At 44.6% G+C, this 19,522-nt stretch overlaps 1 protein-coding gene and 1 long non-coding RNA gene across 5 annotated transcripts in view; one reads left to right on the top strand and one right to left on the bottom strand.

The window, feature by feature from the left end:
• The window catches only part of KCNG3 (potassium voltage-gated channel modifier subfamily G member 3), a 61,161-nt gene extending 45,892 nt beyond the window's left edge, over nucleotides 1-15,269 (bottom strand). For all 3 annotated transcript variants that reach the window (XM_049652235.1, XM_049652236.1, XM_049652234.1), the window contains exon 1: nucleotides 14,162-15,269. In XM_049652235.1, coding sequence (XP_049508192.1) covers nucleotides 14,162-14,793 — 632 coding nt within the window. In that variant the 5' untranslated portion in view covers nucleotides 14,794-15,269. The remainder of the gene's footprint in view (nucleotides 1-14,161) is intronic.
• A 268-nt stretch (nucleotides 15,270-15,537) lies between these two features.
• Nucleotides 15,538-17,538, top strand: LOC125937498 (uncharacterized). 2 transcript variants are annotated; one of them, XR_007462401.1, is made up of 2 exons: nucleotides 15,538-16,377; nucleotides 17,276-17,538. It is a non-coding gene; the product is annotated as an uncharacterized LOC125937498 (long non-coding RNA). The 2 variants fall into 2 exon arrangements; XR_007462402.1 differs by having other exon boundaries at nucleotides 17,214-17,538.
• Nucleotides 17,539-19,522: the final 1,984 nt, after the last annotated feature.

The following is a 19,522-nucleotide window of genomic DNA, read 5'->3' as shown; positions in this document are numbered from 1 at the left end:
TCTTCAAATTTGCTGAAAGCAAAATTGACCATCACCTAATTTGCAAAAGGATTCACTGCACCTCATTAGAATCACTCACTTTCACACTTCCTGGGAGGTACTGCATTAAAAGAAACATTTAGAGGGGAGGGAGGGCACCTTTTGGGATGAGCACTGGGTGTTGTATGGAAACCAATCTGACAATAAATTTCATATATTGAAAAAAAAAAAAAAGAAACATTTAGACCAAGATGCATTCAGCGGCTGCCAGATACACCAGTTACTACTCTGCTTTAAGGCACCAGTTCTAAATCTGATCAATATTACAGAGGGTTGAGATATTAAAATATTTCAATACATCTTTGTCAATACAACATTTTATTTTAAAGTTCATTTGTTTTTTTATTATAAAAGTTTATTTGTTCTGAGTCCAACATGGGGCTCAAATTCCCAACCCCTAGATCAAAAGTTGCACGCTCTTCCAAAAGCCAGACAGGCACCCTGTCAATACATCATTTCAAATGAAATATTTATATCTTACTATGTGATTTAAGTATGTTTTCATCAAAACCTTGCAACTGCACACTTATTCAGCTTTTGGAACATGCTTGCCATGTAATTGAATCTGCAAAGTCAATCCTCACTGTGAAACCAATCATTCAAATCAGATGTAGTTTCTTAAGGAACAGACAGATTTCTTTTTTTCAGTTCAAATGATGTGTAAATGTATTTCCCTATGACAACCTTCTCCACTTTTGAATTCTAAGACAAAAAGAGAGAAAAAGGAAGGGAGAGAGGGAAGGAGGGAAGGAGGGAAGGAGACAGAAGGAGGGAGAGATAGAGAATTGAAATATATATATAACAGCTGAATTTTTCATATCTGTTCCTGCATTCGGTATATCATACTATGTTGTTTTATTTATTTAGAGAGAAAGCACATGCACCAGCAAGGGAAAGCCAGAGGGAGATGGAGAGAGAATCTTAAGCAGGCTCAGCACACAGCCTGATGCAGGGCTTGATTCCATGACCGACTGTGAGATCATGACCTGAGCCAAAATCAAGAGTCAGATGCCCAACCGATTGAGCCACCCGGGCACCCCAAAAAGTGGTAGTTTCTTAAAGGTTAGCTACCATGTGGAAGCAAATCTTGTCACTGAACTTTTGATGTTCAGTTACCATAAAACCCATTAGTTCCCGGTCACTCGGGGTGGATCTTTTGCATGGTATTGTAACATCAGGTGTTGGGTCATTTAGGATGTATTGGTTCCTGAGTTATGCACATCTTCCAAATGTTAACACATTTCGTGCTATAATATTTTAAAAATCACACTTATTAATATCACTACCAATCTCATCAGAAAAGTTAAGTATTGGGAAGCTGGCAAGTGCACAGTGGCTGGTTCAAGTTTTCCAAGTGTCTAATTTTTACTTGGGAGCTCTCATTTTTTTATAATTTTTTTTTTTAACGTTTATTTTTGAGACAGAGACAGAGCATGAACGGGGCAGGGTCAGAGAGAGAGGGAGACACAGAATCTGAAACAGGCTCCAGGCTCTGAGCGGTCAGCACAGAGCCCGACGCGGGGCTCGAACTCACGGACTGCAAGACCATGACCTGAGCCGAAGTCGGACGCTTAACCGACTGAGCCACCCAGGCGCCCCAGGGAGCTCTCACTTTATCACTGGCAACAAACGCTGGCCATCGTTGTCCTTGAAGTGACAGACTCACCTTGTTCATTTATGAGAAAATGTCTGCTAAGGTATTCAAGTCTGAATACCACAGTTTGTCAGTCATTCTTGCAAATAACAATGTTTCGTGAAAACAGGTGCTGGTGCAGCTTGCAACTCATCCAACTGTACAAGTTCTTTCCCTCGAGACAGCCACAGGATTTCAGTATGTAGCAGAAGTGCCCGCTGCAACTTCCCGTTTCATCACGTAGAAGATGTTAAAATACATACTTAAGGGTCAGGTGTAATTAAAAGCAGTAATTTCGACTACATTGCCAAGGGCATTCCTTGTGACACTTTTTTCTAACCACGAGTACACAGTGGTGGAGAACACAACAGCTACTAAACACCATCTGGTGCCGCCGTCCCTTCCCCGGAGCTCTTGTGCCCGGCATTCCAGGAATGCCAGGAAGACTTAAATGACACTACACCAGAAGTGACACCTCAGGTAGCACTAGTTCTGCTCCTGTGCCTGTGTTCCCTTCTACAGCAGGACCACCTCACCTTCTCGCCATCAGTGACTCTGGTTCCTCCCCTCCCTACACAGGAAGCTACTGGATGGCAAGGGCTGTCTTGGTTATGTCTCAAGGCCAACTGAGTTACACCATATATTAATAAATAGGACTCCCTTCCTTTTTTGTTTTGTTTTTTTGTTTTTATTTTAGAGGAGAGAGAGAGAGAGCTGGGGAGAGGGACAAAGGGGTAGAGAGAGAAAGAGAGAGAGAGCGAGAATATCTTAAGCAGGCTCCACACTCAGAGCAGACCTGGACTTAGGGCTCGATCCCATGACCCTGGGATCATGGCCTGACCTGAAATCGAAAGTCGGACGCTCAACCGACTGAGCCAGCCAGGCGTCCCAGGACACCTTCCTTTTTTGATATGTACTTCCCATTTTATTTCCCATAAAAATGCAGTCCCTGGTTTACTAGGACCCTACCTGGTGAATCCCAGTTTTGATCATCCATCCTTTCCCCAACTACCTCTCACATTCACCAGTTCAGAGTAAATTGGTAAGTCTAAATCTGTGATCTGAAATTAATACAGACAGTCCCTAACTTATAAATACTGGATTTCCCACCTCAACCGAAAATGCTAATAAAAGTCCCTACTGTACCAGAACTCTTAGGATCGAATAATGAGCTCTGGTTAGGGGAAGTATCTTGGGAAAACAGAACAATCTGTGAGTCAGGGTGGGCCTCAGTGAGATCCAAGGGCAGCATCTGGCATCAAGCTGGTTAGAAGACAGCAGTTAGTAACCCATCCTCAACCCTCTACCGCTATCCTTACTTTACAAATGAGAACACCGAGGCTTCGAGAAGGAATGTGCCCGAGGACACACAGCCGGACAGGCTGAAACCTACGACAAGACCATTCTAGACCCAGGGTTGACAAGCTTTTTCTGTAAAGAGCCAGAGAGTCAACGTTTCAGGCTTTGCAAGCCAGCTAGCCTCTGTTGCAAATGTTCAAGTGTTCAACTCCACCCAAGTAGCAGGAAGCTGCCACAGACAACATGTAAACAAATGAGCATGGCTGTGCACCAGTAAAACTGTATTTATGGACGCTGAAATCTGAATGTCAGATAATTTGCATGAGTCACAAAACAGTCTTCTTTTGATTTTTTTTCCTCACCATTTTAAAAGTGTAAAAACCATTTAGCTCAGGGGCTGTACAGAAACAGGCAGCGGGCCTGAGTTGTCTGCAGGCCACAGTCTGCCCACCCTTGCTCCAGACCACCAGTCCTGCAACAGAGTGTGGGGGGAACAGCAGAGCCCTGGTCATGCAATGATGTCAGAGGCAAACCTGACCAATTACGACAACAGTTTTACCCAGAAAACGAAAAAGGAAACCCTGCCACGGCAACTCAGATCAACACGGCAGCTAGCAGCCTGGACCCAGGGCTCTAGGCAGCCCTTTGAGTATTAGGTGAAATGGGGGTCCTAACTGGCCTCACTGGCTCCACCCTTGCCCCCTAGAGTCTGCCCTCCATACCGGGGCCAGAGTCATCTCTTAAAATTTTAAATTAAATCAGGGGCACCTGGCTGGCTCAGTCCATAGACCATCCAACTTTTGACCTCTGGGTCATGAGTTTGAGCCCCCTATTGGGTGCAGAGATTACTTTAAAATTTTTTTCAATTCAATCAAGTTATGTCTTCTGCTCAAAACCCACATTCCAATACAAATCCAAAGTCCTTACCATTTTATTTTCTCTTTTAAAAATGAAGACTATCAAAAGTAAATCCCTTTAGCTGGTGCACCCATACAGCTCTACAAGAACTCCATTCCCCCCCCCCCCACTGTCACTGTCACCATCACCCCCAATTCCCAACCCCTACCCCTCTGCTGTACAAAAACAGGCAAAGGGCCTAAGTTGTCTGCAGGCCGCAGTCTGCCCACACTTGTTCCAGACCACCAGTCCTGCAACAGAATGTGTGGGGGACAGCAGAGACCCTGGTCACCCCTACCTCTCTGCTTCCTTGCTGTTCCTCCAACAGACCAAGGGCACACCCCCCTCAAAGTCTGTGCTTACATGCTCTCTGCCTGGAACTCTCTTGGCCAGATACCTTCATGGCTGCTCCCTGCATCCCTCCCGGTCCTTGTTCAGACATCCACCGCCTGATTAGAGAGGCCTTTCCTGACTATGGTCCACACTCTATAAATCCCTTAATTCTGCTTTGTTTCTTCATAGCATCTATCACTATCATTATATATTTATTTATTAGAACAGATGGTTCTTGAGGGCAAGGACTCTGGTTGTGTTTTGTTTTTTTTTTGTTTTTTTTTTTTTTGTTCACTGCTATATCTCCAGCCCCCAGAACAGTCCCAGATATATAGGAGTTGTTCAATAAATGTTTGTCGAACTTCATGAATAAATGAATAGAAAGCCATAAAACCCATTTGCAAGTAAGTCCTTAAAATATAACCTACTCATAGGTTGAAGGCAACTTATAAAAACACACACTCTCGTATCAAAAATGAAAATGTGGGGCACCTGGCTGGCTCAGTTGCTGGAGCATGCAGATCTTGATCTCAGGATTGTGAGCTCAAGCCCCATGGTGGGTGCAGAGATTATACTTAATAAAATCTTTAGGGGCGCCTGGGGGGCTCAGTTGATTAAGCATCCAACTCTTGATTTTGGCTCAGGTCATGATCTCACAATTTATGGGATCAAGTCCCGTGTTTGGCTCTACTCTAAGCATGGCACCTGCTTAAGATTCTCTCTCTCTCTCTCTCTCTCTCTCTCTCTCCCTCCCTCCCTCCCCTTCTCTATCCCTCTCTTGCTCATGCACACTCTTGGTCTCTCTCTCTCTCTCTCTCTCAAAATAAATAGACATTTTAAACATAAATAAAGAAGACAAAATAAAAATCTTTTAAAAAATGAAAACACTGTTGTACCTGCATGTTTCTTTCACACGTACATAAAATACACACTGAAGGACTGCCCATGTGCAAGGTATTGAACTACATGTTGTGAAGGAAGAATTTCTGTTCTCAAAGAACTCGTAGACGAAAAGGGAGGTAAGACATTCACAAGCAACTCAAGAAAAGAGAGACAGCGGGAAGAGGCCCAATACAAGGAAAGGTAACGAGCTAAGGAGTTCAGTTTCCTGCTGAGGGCTCAGTCTTCATTCTCTCGTTGACCCTTCTGTGTAAAATCCCCACTTAACTGAGGAGGGTACAGGCCCAGAGCAGGGTAATGAATTAACTCCAGGGAGGCCTCCCGACTCGGGAGTCCTGAATTCTTAACACCATCGCCTTTTCCTTTAGACATTTTTTTGGCCTGAGAAAGTCAGATGATTGCCTCAATTACACACTTCCCTTCGCCAGTAGAGGAAAAGCTGAGGAGTCCTTGCTACCAGCAGGCAGAGAAAATCACTTAAATACATATAACTCTTCCAAACACTCCCAACAGAACCCACCCGTTCATGAATGAATGAATGAATTCAAACACAAATGTTTTGCCTATTGCTTCATCTGATTCATTTGCTCAGTCAAAATGCCTAGGTCCCTTTCTTAGCCATTCATGGGTTCCAGCTTTCTAACACATTTTAATACTCCTTCAAACACATCACCAAAACATAATGCTTCAAGTAGAATGGATGATGATCGATACTTGTACAACTCGGTGAATACAGTAAAATTCACTGAATTGTGTGCTTTACTTAATTTTTTTTTAAGTAGGCTCCACGCCCAGTGTGGGGTTTGAACTCATGAGTCTTCTCAGGATCAAGAGTCTTCTGCTCAACAGAGTGAACCAGCTGGGCACTCCTGAATTGTACATTTTTAAATTTTTTTTTAATCCATTTTTGAGAGAGAGGCAAACAGAGAGAGAGAGAGAGAGAGATGGAAAGCGAGAGAGAGAGAGAGAGAGCATGAGTGGGGGAGGGGCAGAGGGAGAAGGAGACTCGGGCTCCAGGGTCTGAGCTGTCAGCATAAAGCCTGGTGCAGGGCTTGAACCCATGAACCTTGAGATCATGACCTGAGCCGAAGTCAGCCACTTAACCGACTGAGCCACCCAGGCGCCCCATGAATTGTGCACTTTAAAGGTGAGTTCTACAGTATGCGAGTTATATCTCAATAAAGCGGTTACATACTTGGGGCTCTTGCGTGGCTCAGTCGGTTAAGCATCCAACTTCGGCTCAGGTCATGATCTCACAGTCCATGAGCTCGAGCCCTGCATCAGGCTCTGTGCTGACAGCTCAGGACCTGGAGCCTGCTTTGGATTCTGTGTCTCCCTCTCTCTCTGCCCCTCCCCTGCTCATGCTCTCTCTCTGTCTCATAAAAAATAAATAAATAAAAACATTTAAAAAAAACTAAAAAAAAAAAAGCTGTTACATATTTTTTAAGACATTCTTTTTTTTTTTAAGTTTATTTATTTAGAGAGAGAGAAAGAAAGAACAAGCTGGGGAGGGGCAAAGAAAGAGGGGGACAGAGGATCCAAAGGGGGCTCTGTGCTGAGAGGAGCAGACAGCCCAATGTGGGGCTTGAACTTAGGAACTGAGATCATGACCTGAGCCAAAGTCAGATGTTTAACCAATTGAGTCACTCAGGCTCCCCTTTAAAGCTGTTTAATTTTTTTAAGGTGATTATTTCCAAATGTTTTTTATTAAAATTTTATTAATATTAGCATTCTATTCATTATTAATTGCATTCATGTTATAACAGTCACTATCACTAATAAAGAGTAGTGCTAAATCGCACTCAGTTTAAGGGAAATTTGGTAATAGCTGACAAAATTTAAAAAAAAAATTTTTTTTAATATTTATTTACTTTTGAGAGAGAGAGAGAGAGAGACAGAGTGCGAGCAGGGGAGGAACAGAGACAGAGGGAGACAGAATCTGAAGCAGGCTCCAGGCTCTGAGCTGTCAGCATAGAGCCCAACATGGGGCTTGACCTTGCATACCATGAGATCATGACCTGAAGTCAGACACTTAACTGACTGAGCCACCCAGGCGCCCCGACAAAAAAACTTTTTTTAAATACAATCCTCAGGACGCCTGGGTGGCTCAGTCAGTTGAGCGTCCGACTTTGGCTCAGGTATGATCTCACAGTCTGTGGGTTCGAGCCCCGTGTCAGGCTCTGCGCTGACAGCTTGAAGCCTGGAGCCTGCTTCGGATTCTGTGTCTCCCCCTCTCTCTGCCCCTCCCCTGCTCATGCTCTGTCTGTCTCTGTCTCAAAAATAAATAAAAATATTAACAAAAAAAAAAATTTAAACACAATCCTCTGCGATTTCCACTTCAGAATTTATCTAACATATATACCCACGCCAATTTGCAAAAAAGATATATGAAAAAGATTGTTCTTTACCACCATTTGCATTTTTGAAAAACTGGAGTCAAAACCAAACATTCCACAGTAGTATGGAGCAGGGACATGGGAACCAAATGCCGGGTCACCATTTACCCACTCTGTGAGCTTACGTGCTGCTTCACCTCTCTAAATCTCACTCATAAAATGAAGATAGTAACGGTGCCACCTCACAAGATTGTTACAGGAGACTTAGATGACAAACTACATGTAAAAACTTAACAAGCAGCTAGCATATACGAACTATGAAATAAATTTAACTATGACAACCATCACTATTACTGACAGGACAGAGGCTTGTTCACTGAACTGTGGTCCGGCCATACAATGGAACATTCTACAGGTTTTCAAAAGAACGAGGAAGATTTCTATCCAACTGATGAGGAAAGAGTTCCAAGATGTGCAGACAAAAAAGCAAATTGTTAAACAACATTATAGAATGATCCCAGTTATAAATTTTTAAAAATATCTATAATATGTACATATAATTTATACACACGTGTGTGTGTGTACGCGCGCGTGTACCTACATTTATATGGGCATTTCAGGAAAGAATACCGAGAAACTGGGTAATGGGATTGAGGAGAGAGGGGCATGTTTACGCTTCACTTCACAACACTGAGAACCATACTTTACTCCAGTGAGCAAACTTTTCACTTAAAAAAAATAAAATAAAAAGAACAACATTGAAAATTAATTTGCGGGGCACCTGGGTGGCTCAGTCGGTTAAGCGGCCGACTTCGGCTCAGGTCATGATCTCGCGGTCAGTGAGTTCGAGCCCCGAGTCGGGCTCTGTGCTGACAGCTCAGAGCCTGGAGCCTGTTTCCGATTCTGTGTCTCCCTCTCTCTCTCTGACCCTCCCCCGTTCATGCTCTGTCTCTCTGTGTCTCAAAAATAAATAAACGTTAAAAAAAAAAAAATTAAAAAAAAAAAAAAGAAAATTAATTTGCTTACTGAGGGAGAAAAAAAGCACCTTGATTAAAAAAAGAGTATTGACAAAAGAAAGTTTCCACTGCATTCTAAAACTGGCAGCAGATAGAAAAACCCTGTACATATATTAAAAGAAACAGTCCACTGTGCAAGAACAAAATTTAACTGAGATTCAGGGTTATGTTCAATCCTATCAGAGATCTATTAATTACCGGCTTCTGAAAGTATCCACCTTATCTGCAAAGTAAAAGCACTGAGACTTTCACCTTCAGTTTCAAATATTGCTTTTTATTTTTAAAGTACTTAAAAACCTACTGAATTTATACAATATTGACCTAATAGGCAATAGAAATAATACAATTGATTTTTAAATTTCCACCACTTGGTGTTTCATTTTGATTATGTATTTCATTTTTAAAACTTGGGTTAAAAATAACACTGCAAAAAAAACTTGAACATCTTTACATCTCCTCAGATTCTCACTACCACACCACAAAGCAATACAAATTAAAGATCAAAATTCCAACATGAATCAACTTTTAGAAATAATTTCTGAAGGACAGATTAAAATTACAGCAAGACTTTGCACCATAAAGAGATTTAAAATTCAAAAGACAAAACACAACAGCTGAGATTGGCTGAGGGGACATAAGTTCAGAGGCAAAGGGGACCAAAAAGTAAAGGTGAGAAGTACTTTATATGTGACCTTTTCCTCAAAGTTCTGACTAGCATAGAGTATCTTTTTATGACACAGGCAGCCATGCTGAGTGATTTTATTTATCTATTTATTTTTTGTGAGTGACAGAGCACAAGCAGGGGAAGAGAGAAAGAGAAAGAGAGAGAGAGAGAGAGAGAGAGAGAGAGAGAGAGGCACTGAATTCAAGGCAGCCTCCAGGCTCTGAGCTGTCAGCACAGAGCCCAACGCAGCGCTCGAACCCAGGAACTGTGAGATCATAACCTGAGCTGAAGTCGGACCCTTAAGCCACCCAGGCGCCCCATGAGTGGTTTTAAAAGAGTGGGTCAGGTGCCTGGCTGGCTCAGTCATTTGAGTGTCTGACTCTTGATCTCTGCTCAGGTCACGACCTGGGGGTTCGTGAGTTAGAGCCCCATGTGAGGCTCTGAGCTGACAGTGTGAGCCTGCTTGAGATTCTGTCTCTGCCCCTCCTCCGCTCATACACATGCACTCTCTCTCTCAAAATAAAATAAACTTTAAAAATAAAAAATAAAAAAACAGAAAGAAAAAGCGTATTTTCCCACACACTGCAGGCAGGAGTATAAAACGATATCATCTTTTTGAAGAGCACTTTGGAATTACCTATGCAAATTACAAATCCACATGCCCTTTGACCCTATGTCTTAACTTTCAGGAGTTTATCCTATGGATAAAAGCAAAATAATGTACATGCACAAGGATATTCATTGCAGCATTCTCTATAGATGAGACAACATAAATGTCCAAAAATTATGAGACATTCATACAGTGGAATATTATACAGCTGCATAAAATAACTGGGTAGCTCTTTATAGACTTATACAGAACAATCTCCAAGACATGTTGGTTAGTTTGAAAAGGAAGTTTCAGAAAAGTATTATTGTACTGTTTTTGTTGTGTTGTTTGTAAATATCTATGATATGTTTGTAAGTACATAAAATGTCTCTAAAATGACACACAAAATCAAGTAACTTTGGTTACATCTAGGGAAAAGAAGTAAATGCCCAGGAGATGGAGAAAGGCTTGCTTTTATAGCGTCTGGACTTTAAACCATTATTTATATGATTATTAATCACCTAGAACAAATCAATTTAAAAGGAACATATTCATGGGGTACCTAGGTGGCTCAGTCAGTTAAGCGTGGACTCTTGATTTCAGCTTAGGTCATGATCTCATGATTCATGAGTTTAAGCCCCATGTCGGGCTCTGTGCTGACAGTGCAGAGCCTGCTTGGGATTCTCTCTCTCTCTCTCTCTCAAGACAAATAAATAAACCTTAAAAAAAAAGATCATATTCATACAGAAAAAAACTTTCAAATTATTGATTTGGAAGACCTCTCAAGATTTCTTCCAAACTTGAGATTGTATGCTATTCTAATATTTCAAAGATTAATAAAAAGAAATCCTATGCTTATCTTTATTCCTTTTGCAAAATCACTACCTAATAAACAATCATTCCTTGATTTAACAGACTTTTTTTCTCATTCTTAGCACAAGATCCTGTCCTCCTCAACTAAGAGTTCCACCAGCTGAAGCCCACAGCCTTACCCCACACAGCTCTTCAATCTATGCAACAGAAGATATCATCCTGGAAGGCTGTATTTTGAATTATAATATAAACAGTAGACATTTATTGTGCCGAAATAATTTTTTTTCTAAAAGATGCCGTCATAATAAATAGTATAGAATTTAGCTGCCTTCTAGGCCTTTTCCTCTCATCTAGTTTAGAAACGAGGACATGTTTATATGAAAAAATAACTACCATGCTAGGAAGGACATTATAGATGGCAACTAAGTAGAACAAATAAGAAATCCCTCAAGAAATTCAAAAGAAAACATCACATCTACTCAGGTAGGCAGGAAAGGCTTCAAAAAAGAAACAGAATCTAAGTTGGGCTTGATGGATGATTCAATTTCGACAGGCAAGGGACTGCACAGTAAGGAACATTCGGGTGGGTTCAGGAACGAGTGAGCAGGCCAATATGGACAAATGGAGCCGGCAAGTGACAGGGAGTACTCCTAGCTCCTGGAAGTCCAAGTACTCAGTCCCTGATGCCTGTATCCTTCCAATGCCCTGGATTAATTATGAGTCTTTCTAATATTTTCCAGAGAGATCATTTCTTCTCCATTCTTACCACCTCAGAGCAATCCTTCCCTCTGCAAAGATCTCCAAACTCATCCTCCTGCTTCCAATCTTCCCCATCCCCAGTTCGCAGTGCACAACTCATGACACTCATGATTTTATATACATAACCTACTTACCCCAACCCTGCCAACAGCTAACTACTGCCTACGAAATAAAATCATTATCCTTCTCATTTGAGGCTTTCGAACATCTGCTGTGCCTCCACCTCTCACTCAATCATTGGACTCACACTCCCTAAACATAATATGCAAATTTCATGCCTATGCCCCTGCCGTTCTCTTTACCTGGAAAATTCTCCTTATTATGTTCTCAGGTGGAGCACACCTGGTTGTAAAGGTTGTGAATACAGTTTTTATAAATGACAACCACTCCCCCACCACTGTTGGGCAGTGCACAACCTCTGCAACCTTCCAAAGATGACTTGTTTCCATCCCATTCCACTTTGAAGGCCAGACTGTATCCCAGAACAACTCAATTGTTAATCAATTGTGCCTCTCATTCCGACATCAGCAATTTGACACCTTTTCTTTAGAAAACAACCAGGAAAAAAGTTACAATATTTGGAGTACGAACAGTGCCTTAAACAGCACATACTCAAAAAAGATGCTTGCAAATGATGACAGGATAAGTCAAGAAAGGCAGATTGTGGGTAACCCATAAAGAGCTTTGAAGGACAAGAAAAATGTTTTGGCTTTATTCGGTAGGTGCCAAATATGGTCAGATGATCAGAATGATGTTTTAAAAAGTCTAATTTCGGCAAACACAAGCAAGCAGGGTTTGAGAGACTATTGTCAAAGCACCAGCGTAGAGGCCCTGTCAGTTGGAGGAGGCCTATGGGAGGCTCCCTCTGTGACTTCCAGCCTCCTCAGCTCCTTCAGCTTACCTGTTTGGGATTACAGAGGTTGATTTTCATACCTACACTTGGAGTGTGAAGCTTAAAACTGGGCCATTAAGCCAAGAAAAAACATGCTTTTGCCTGAAATATCTGGGTATCTAGGAAACAGTTCTGACTTGAATAATTATACACATACGTAAAATACATATACACAAATCAAGAATTCCTCTTCTTCTTTCACTTCTTTTGCAGACTCAGGAAGTCTAACTCAATTCTCCTGTTTCCTTTGCTAATGTAGCTTGAACTTTCACTAACCTTAGAATTCCACAATTACTAGTGAATCATTTCAAGGCTCATTGTCCTATGGTTTCCTAAAAGAATCAAGGACATTTATGTATTTAGGTATATAAATTAATTTCATTGTACTGATGAGTACCAAATAAGTAATTCTTATCTGTAAATCAAAAACTCAGAACCTAATACATTACACACAATTAGTCTACTAATGAATTTCCTTTTAACGCATGTATCTTGGATATCATGCCAAGATATCACTATATCGGTAATGGACTCTGTGGTACTAGGCAATTTTATTTACCTCTTACATTAAAAAACAATCTTCACTCTCCAAAGGAAGACTATTATGTGGAACTAATGCACTGTAACATCAAGGCATATAATACCACCGGAAACATACACATCTCTATCAGGAAAAGATTATCAGGCACAACCTAATTTTAAAAATGAATGGAAGGAGAAAAATAAATAAATAAGGAAATAAATATGAATGGACGAGGCATCTTAAAACAGTGTCAAAGGTAAAACAGAATATACAATCTTGTGTTTGTGCCCCCAAGAGACTGTTTCCCTTCAAAGCCAACTTTACTGTTTATTCCCTACCAAATATGCAAAATGAACTCACTAGCTCTAAAAACAGAAGTGTGTTATCTCTATTGAAAGGTAAACATGATCTAAGGAAAGATTAAAATATTTTCCTTTTATCCCAATAAAGTGGAAAAAAAAAAAAAAAGATTAGTCCAATAATGTTTCTGGATTTGGGGCTGTTTAAATGTTTCTTCTTTTCCAAGGTAGTGATTTTTTCCCTCCCCACACTGAAGACCCTTCTGAAAGCCACAGTGTGTATCTTTGGTACCAAGCAGTGAACAGGTGCTTTGCTAACTACATACTTGGTAGGAAAAGAAGAGAGAAAAGGGCAGACATCCATTATTTAGAGTCTTTTGTTGTTAATCTCTTTGATAATACAATTCCATTAAAGTGCATATTATGTAGAGTGTTTAGAATGTGTGGCCAGTGCATAGTAAACCACATTTCACCATAACAATACTTCAATCTTTTCAACCACCAAAAATTGGCAAATAATTCAAACTGCTCTTAACCCAAGGTTAAATTGTAATGCTAACAATAAAAGTTTAAAGAAATCTAATTAGTTGCTATTTGCTCAAAAGTAAACTAAAAGATGGGAGGCTTGTTTATCTCTACCTGCCCTTCCCCATGCCTGGCGACTCGCCCTCAAGAAGGGAGTGTAGGGGCGCCTAGGTGGCTCAGTCGATTAAGCATCCAACCTCAGCTCGGGTCACGATTTCCCCGTTTGTGAGTTCGAGCCCCACGTCGGGCTCTGTGCTGACAGCATAGAGGCTGCTTCAGATTCTGTGTCTCCCTTTCTCTGCCTCTCCCCCTCTCTCACTGTGTCTTTCAAGGGTAAATACATGTTAAAAGATTAAAAAAAAAAAAAAAAAAAGAGGGGAGTCTAGTGTAAGGACCAGAGCCGCCTGGTTCCAGGTAAATAGGGAGTGGGGAGTGAGGACAAACCCATCCCCTGCCTGGCCACGCCTGGGGCCCCGCCTGGGGCCTCGCTGGGCCGGGAACCTAGCCTGGCTCGGCAGCCCGGAGGCAAATAGGACGGAGACGGGACCGACGGACGGGACGGACAGACGCGACAGGACGGACGGGACGGGCAGAGAAGCAGTGCGTCCTACCCGGAGGGCTCCCTCCCAGGGCCGGCGGAGTACCTGCTCCGGTCATCCAAGCTGCGGTTATCGGCCGCCGCGGCGCGCCAGTCGGGCAGTGTGCTGGCGCACAGCACCACCATGGACACGATCACGAACACTACCGACACGCTGGCCAGGATCTGCGCGGCCAGAGACGACGTGGGCTCCTCGAAGGTCCGCCGCATGCGCTCGAGCCAGCGCCTGGAGGGGGCCACTTCGGCACCGCCCGGTCGCACCTCGTCGCGGCCCAGGGCGCCGGGCTCGTCGGCCGAGTAGAAGGTGTAGGTGTCGGACATGCGGTCGTCGAGGCGGCGCTGGCAGCAGTACTCTAGGTGCGCGCCTTCCAGGCCCCAGTAGATCATCTCGTTGTAAAATGAGAGCTCGCACATCCGCGGCGCGAAGCGCAGCTTTCCGTGGCCGCGCACGTAGAGCAGGATGAAGCCGAAGGCCTCCGAGTGCCGGTCGAAGAAGTACTCGTTGCGCTCGCGGTCGTAGTCGTCGCACACCTCCAGCACGTCGCGCTCAGAGCGGCAGCCGTGCAGCCGGCTCACGCGGCGCAGCGGGAAGTCCTTCAGCAGCTCCCGGGACAGCGAGTACCGGGCGCCGCCCACGTTCAGCACCACCGAGGCCGCCCCGCTGCGCCCGAAGGTCATGGCTGGCCGCCCCGAGGCCCCGAGGCCCGAGGCCGCCGCCGCCCCCCCGGTCGCCGCGCGGGGCCTGCCTGCCGTTGGCCGACGGGGGAGCGCGCCGTCGGGGCCCGCGGGCTGGCCGGCCGGCTCCCGCTGCGGGCTCCGCTCCTGCCCTTCGCCGACCCGGAGACCCCTCGGCTCTAGCCTCCTCCGCGGCCAGGCGTTGCTGCTAGCGACGCTCCCTCGGCTCGGCGGTACCTGCAGGTGGCCGGGGAGTCCCCTCAGGCGTCAGCGCTGCGCCCCGTTGGCTGGGAATGAGACTGTCAGCGTTTGGGGGGGGTGCCCCCCTGCGAGGCCAGGGTGTCCTTTCAAAGCGGCGGCGCTGTGCCCCCCGTGAGGGGCGCGGGCGGCGGGCGGAGGCACCGGTGCGGGATGGCTTACGGTCCCCGGCGCTCCCTCTGGCCGCGGTTCCGGCAACCGCCCCGCCGCCGTCCAGAGGCGAGAGGCAAAGTGAGCGGGTTCGGAGGCGGCGGAGAGCCGGCTCCGCGAGGCGGGGGCGGGGCCTCCTCGCGGTTCCCCCTCCTCGCCTCCCGGCTCAGCTCGGCTCACCTCCCTCCACGCGCCGCCCTCCTCTGCCCACCCGCGCCCGCACCTCCCGGGCCCGCTCGGCTGGGATTCCCCGGCGCCCCGCCCTGGACCTCGGGCTCCCCGCCTCGTGACGCCGTCCTCCCCCTCCGCTCCCGCCCGCTGCGGCCAGGAGTGGTCCGCGGGGCGGGGAAGGGAGCAACGGGGAGCCCCGGGGGTGGGGGCGGCTAAGCCCCGCGGCCGGGGTGCCTGCTCCCGCGTGCCACCCGGGGCCATCAGGATGACTTGGGCGGCCCCCTTTTAACCGCCCCCCCCCCCCCCCGCCAAATGGAGGCGGCAGGAGGGTAAGGAGGGGTGAGGACTGGGGTGCAGGATTTGAGGAGCGGGGGCAGACAGCGTTTGGAGAGCTTCTTCCAGAAACTATCCGGAACCCAGCGCAGTTTCTGAGAGCGCCCCAAGGGATTTCTCAAAGAAGGCACCCCAGCAATTGCTTTTCTTGACGACTTGCTTTTCCTCTGGCGGCACGGAGACCCACATACCGCTCTAAAGGCGACCACACACCCCAGCACCCAGGCTCGTTGTCGCCCTCCCGCCTGTCCTCCCGCGGAAGGGAGGGGCCCACCCCCAGCGTTGTGGGGCGCGGATCCTAAAAGGGCGCCTACGTGTACCGCTCCTGGACACCCTCTCCCCCCCCCCCCAGAACGCTTTCTGTAGAGTGGGGTGAAAGTCTGAGGAGGATCGCTCTGCCACTGGCAAGAACACAATTTTCCCGTAGCCTTCATCTGCGCCCTCCTTTTCATAATGTCTTGATTTCCCCTGTGCACCCCCGAGCCGGCTGCAGCACTGGCTCTTGGAGCTTGAAGTGCCCTTTAAGGCTCCTCAGAGCGAACTGCCCTGCCTTCTGGTCGAAGCGCAGGGAGTGGGTTCCACTTGGCAGGGATTATTTTAAACTGCTACCTGCAATTCACGCGACATCCGACACCGGTAGCCCAGCCCGCGCGGTGCCCGCCAGAGGCGAAACAGGTGAGTTGTAAGACAAACTGTTCAATGCAAAACAAATACTGGAATTGAAAATAAGGGTGGGGTAGGGGTGGGGTGGGGTGGGATGCGGTCTTCTGACCGCCGAGTAAACCAGCTGGTTACTGGGAAGGGTTTTACTTTGCCCTTCACTTTTCATAATTTGTAGGATTGTCCCGTGCCCACTAGAGGTCACCATAAAGAGTCATTTTGCCCTGATTCTAGTGTGGATTCAGCTAAAAAGCAAGACACCTACAAATTCAAGTGCCTATATCCCTCCTCACAAAGTAAAATCCCTCTGGGTGGTTTCTTAAAGAATGGAAATCTCTATATGTTGTTTATCCCTTGACTTGGATAATTTATCTTAAAAGCACTTAATGTGATTAAAAGCTCAAAAACAAGAGTTGTTTGTTTGCAAAGTAGCTACTAAACCAGGAAAACATCCTGAAGGAAATGAGTTTCACGATAGATGGTTTCAAGAGGTGGTGGTCATCTGCTGGCAGAGAGAGAGAGCAGAAAAGCATTCCAAATAGAATCTCAGATGTAAAGGATTAAAGTCTGTAAAGAAACCTAATGCATTTGCTTGGCTCAAAGGAAGGGGATCTCAACTGCAGAATTTAGATTTCAAACTCTAAGTAATGGGATGCCTGAATGTTTTAATAACAGAAATGGCTTGATGAAAGCTTCATTCAGGAAGGTTCTTTTGCCCTTCAATTTATTCTAAGGAGAAGACCATTTCTGCCACCCAGGAATGGGAACCCCAACCCAAATCTTTGTAGATGAGGAAAAGCCAGTTCTTTCTTTTCTTTTCCCTTTTTTTTTTTTTTTCTTTTTTGAGGCAGTGTCAGTTCTGAAAAACACTGAGACCAAGGACTCAGCAAGGCTTGGAAATGGTTTGTTATAGGATATGAGAATGGAGAAAAGTTTGCGGATGTGAGCAGAGAGAAGAACCTGGCTTCATTCCAGCAAGAGCCAATTCCTCAGGGAGTTGTTGAAAATACCTTCTAGAAGCATCACAGCAACAGAACAACTATTTTGTTAATTATTTTCTCCAACGTTACTGTATCTATTTCCTGTGTTCTCTATCTAAAATCCCTTTAAAGTCTGTTGACTGAACCAGTTGGAGAAATATCACATTTTAAATTAAATTTGAGCTTAGAAAACAAATTAATTTGATGATAATATAATTTGTGCCTCCTAGGTATATTTTCATAAAATTTCTTAGAGAGGTAGGTTTAAATAATTTCATTTGTTTCAAGAGTAATATGTTTATTTGATTTTAATATCATCAACCACTGCTGCCGCAGCAATACCCAAATCATGTTCTTTTTCTCCCCCCTCAAATCACGTTCTTAAACAAAACAGTAAGATGCAGAAATGATGGGCTTGTCTCAATATAATCCAGTTTAGAAAATATTCTTAAAAACTATGTTCTTAGAATTACTAAAAATTCTATTCCTTTGTACTTTCAAAAGACTACTTTGAGAATCATTTCATCTAAATTCTTTTCGGGATTCTGGATGATATTTAGGGCTTTCATAATATAAATCTTTAGAATGCATTAAAATTTAAAGGCACCAGGCAGAATTTTAGAGTTTGAAAGAACCAAGAGATTGTCTCGTCTCAATTTATCAACCCATTATTTAGGGAGGAGTAACAAGATGTCAGAGATGTGGCTATAACTTGCCTAAGGTTCCCCATAGCAGCATTATGGTACAGCCCAGGCTGGAACCGAGTTTTCTAGCTCCAAACTCTGGTCACTCGATCTCCAGGGCCTGTCTTCCTGCCACAACCTTCCATCTGATCTCTCCATGCTCCAGTTCTTTCCTTCCTCTGTGAATCCTGTATTATGCCACCAGACAGCTCTTTCTGTTCATTTTGATCAAGCCATTCCCCAGTTCAGAACCTTAAAGGACTATAGATCTGTGGAATTACAAGTTGTCTAATAACGAGTCTGAACTGGTTATTAAGGCCCTCCCTAGATCGAAATTCTGGCTGCACAATTTGTTTGCTAAGTGATCTGGAACAAATTCTTTGAGGCTCGGTTTTGTCATCCATAGAATGGAGAGAATGGTAGCTTTATCATAGGGTGACGTGAGGATTAAGAGATCATATGAGGGTATCCTACAGCTCAGGGCATGATACTAGAAAATTCACTTTGTGTATGCTTCCACTAGCCCAGTCAAGCCATGCTCACTCTTATTCCTGTGTTCTAAATAAAGACAAATGGATTCATCTAAAAATGTGACCAAGCAGGGGCGCCTGGGTGGCTCAGTCGGATAAGCGTCTGACTTCAGCTCAGGTCATGATCTCGCGGTTTATGAGTTTGAGCCCCGCGTTGGGCTCTGTGCTGACGGCTCAGAGCCTGGAGCCTGCTTCAGATTCTGTGTCTCCCTCTCTCTTCTAACCCCTCCCCTGCTCACATTCTGTGTCTCTCTGTCTCTCAATAATAAATAAACATGTAAAAAATTTTATTTAAAAAAAATGTGACCAATCACAATAGTAACCTAAAACATCAAAAATTCGGTGAAACGTGCTGCCCCTCATACTGCTGAGTCTGAGTGGAACACACATTCCTCTATCACTTAGCATTGCACAACTAGTTGTGCTCGGGGACTCTGAACACCCTGCCCCAAAGCTTTATAATTTGAAATACCCTGTGGGCGCTATCGGTCTTTGCTGCTTACTTATTGACTGCTTTGAAAAGCTCTCACTCTGCTGTTATTTCTTATTTCCAAGTGTTTATGGTTACACCAGCTTATTTCTCAGCATCTGCAGAATCAGTGGATGCTTTAAAAGGTCAGTTTTTCGGGGCGCCTGGGTGGCTCAGTTGGTTGAGCGTCCAACTTCGGCTCAGGTCATGATCTTATGGTTTGTGAGTTTGAGCCTCGCGTGGGGTTGGGCTCTGTGCTGACAGCTCAGAGCCTGGAGCCTGCTTCAGATTCTGTCTCCTTCTCTCTCTGCCCCTCCCCACTTGTGCTCTGTCTCAAAAATAAATAAACGTAAAAAAAATTTTTAAAAAAGGTCAGTTTTTTGAACGGAAACATAGCCTTCCAATGTCTCTAATTTTATATAAAGGAAAGACTCTAATGACTTCACCTACTATGCACAGTTACCCAAGTACAAGATAAAACTGCAACTTTTAATAAGT

The sequence above is a fragment of the Panthera uncia genome (genome assembly GCF_023721935.1).
Source record: "Panthera uncia isolate 11264 chromosome A3 unlocalized genomic scaffold, Puncia_PCG_1.0 HiC_scaffold_12, whole genome shotgun sequence".
Classification (NCBI taxonomy): domain Eukaryota; kingdom Metazoa; phylum Chordata; class Mammalia; order Carnivora; family Felidae; genus Panthera; species Panthera uncia.
The sequence above is the reverse complement of the archived record's forward strand: the minus strand, read 5'-3'. Positions and strand labels throughout refer to the sequence as shown.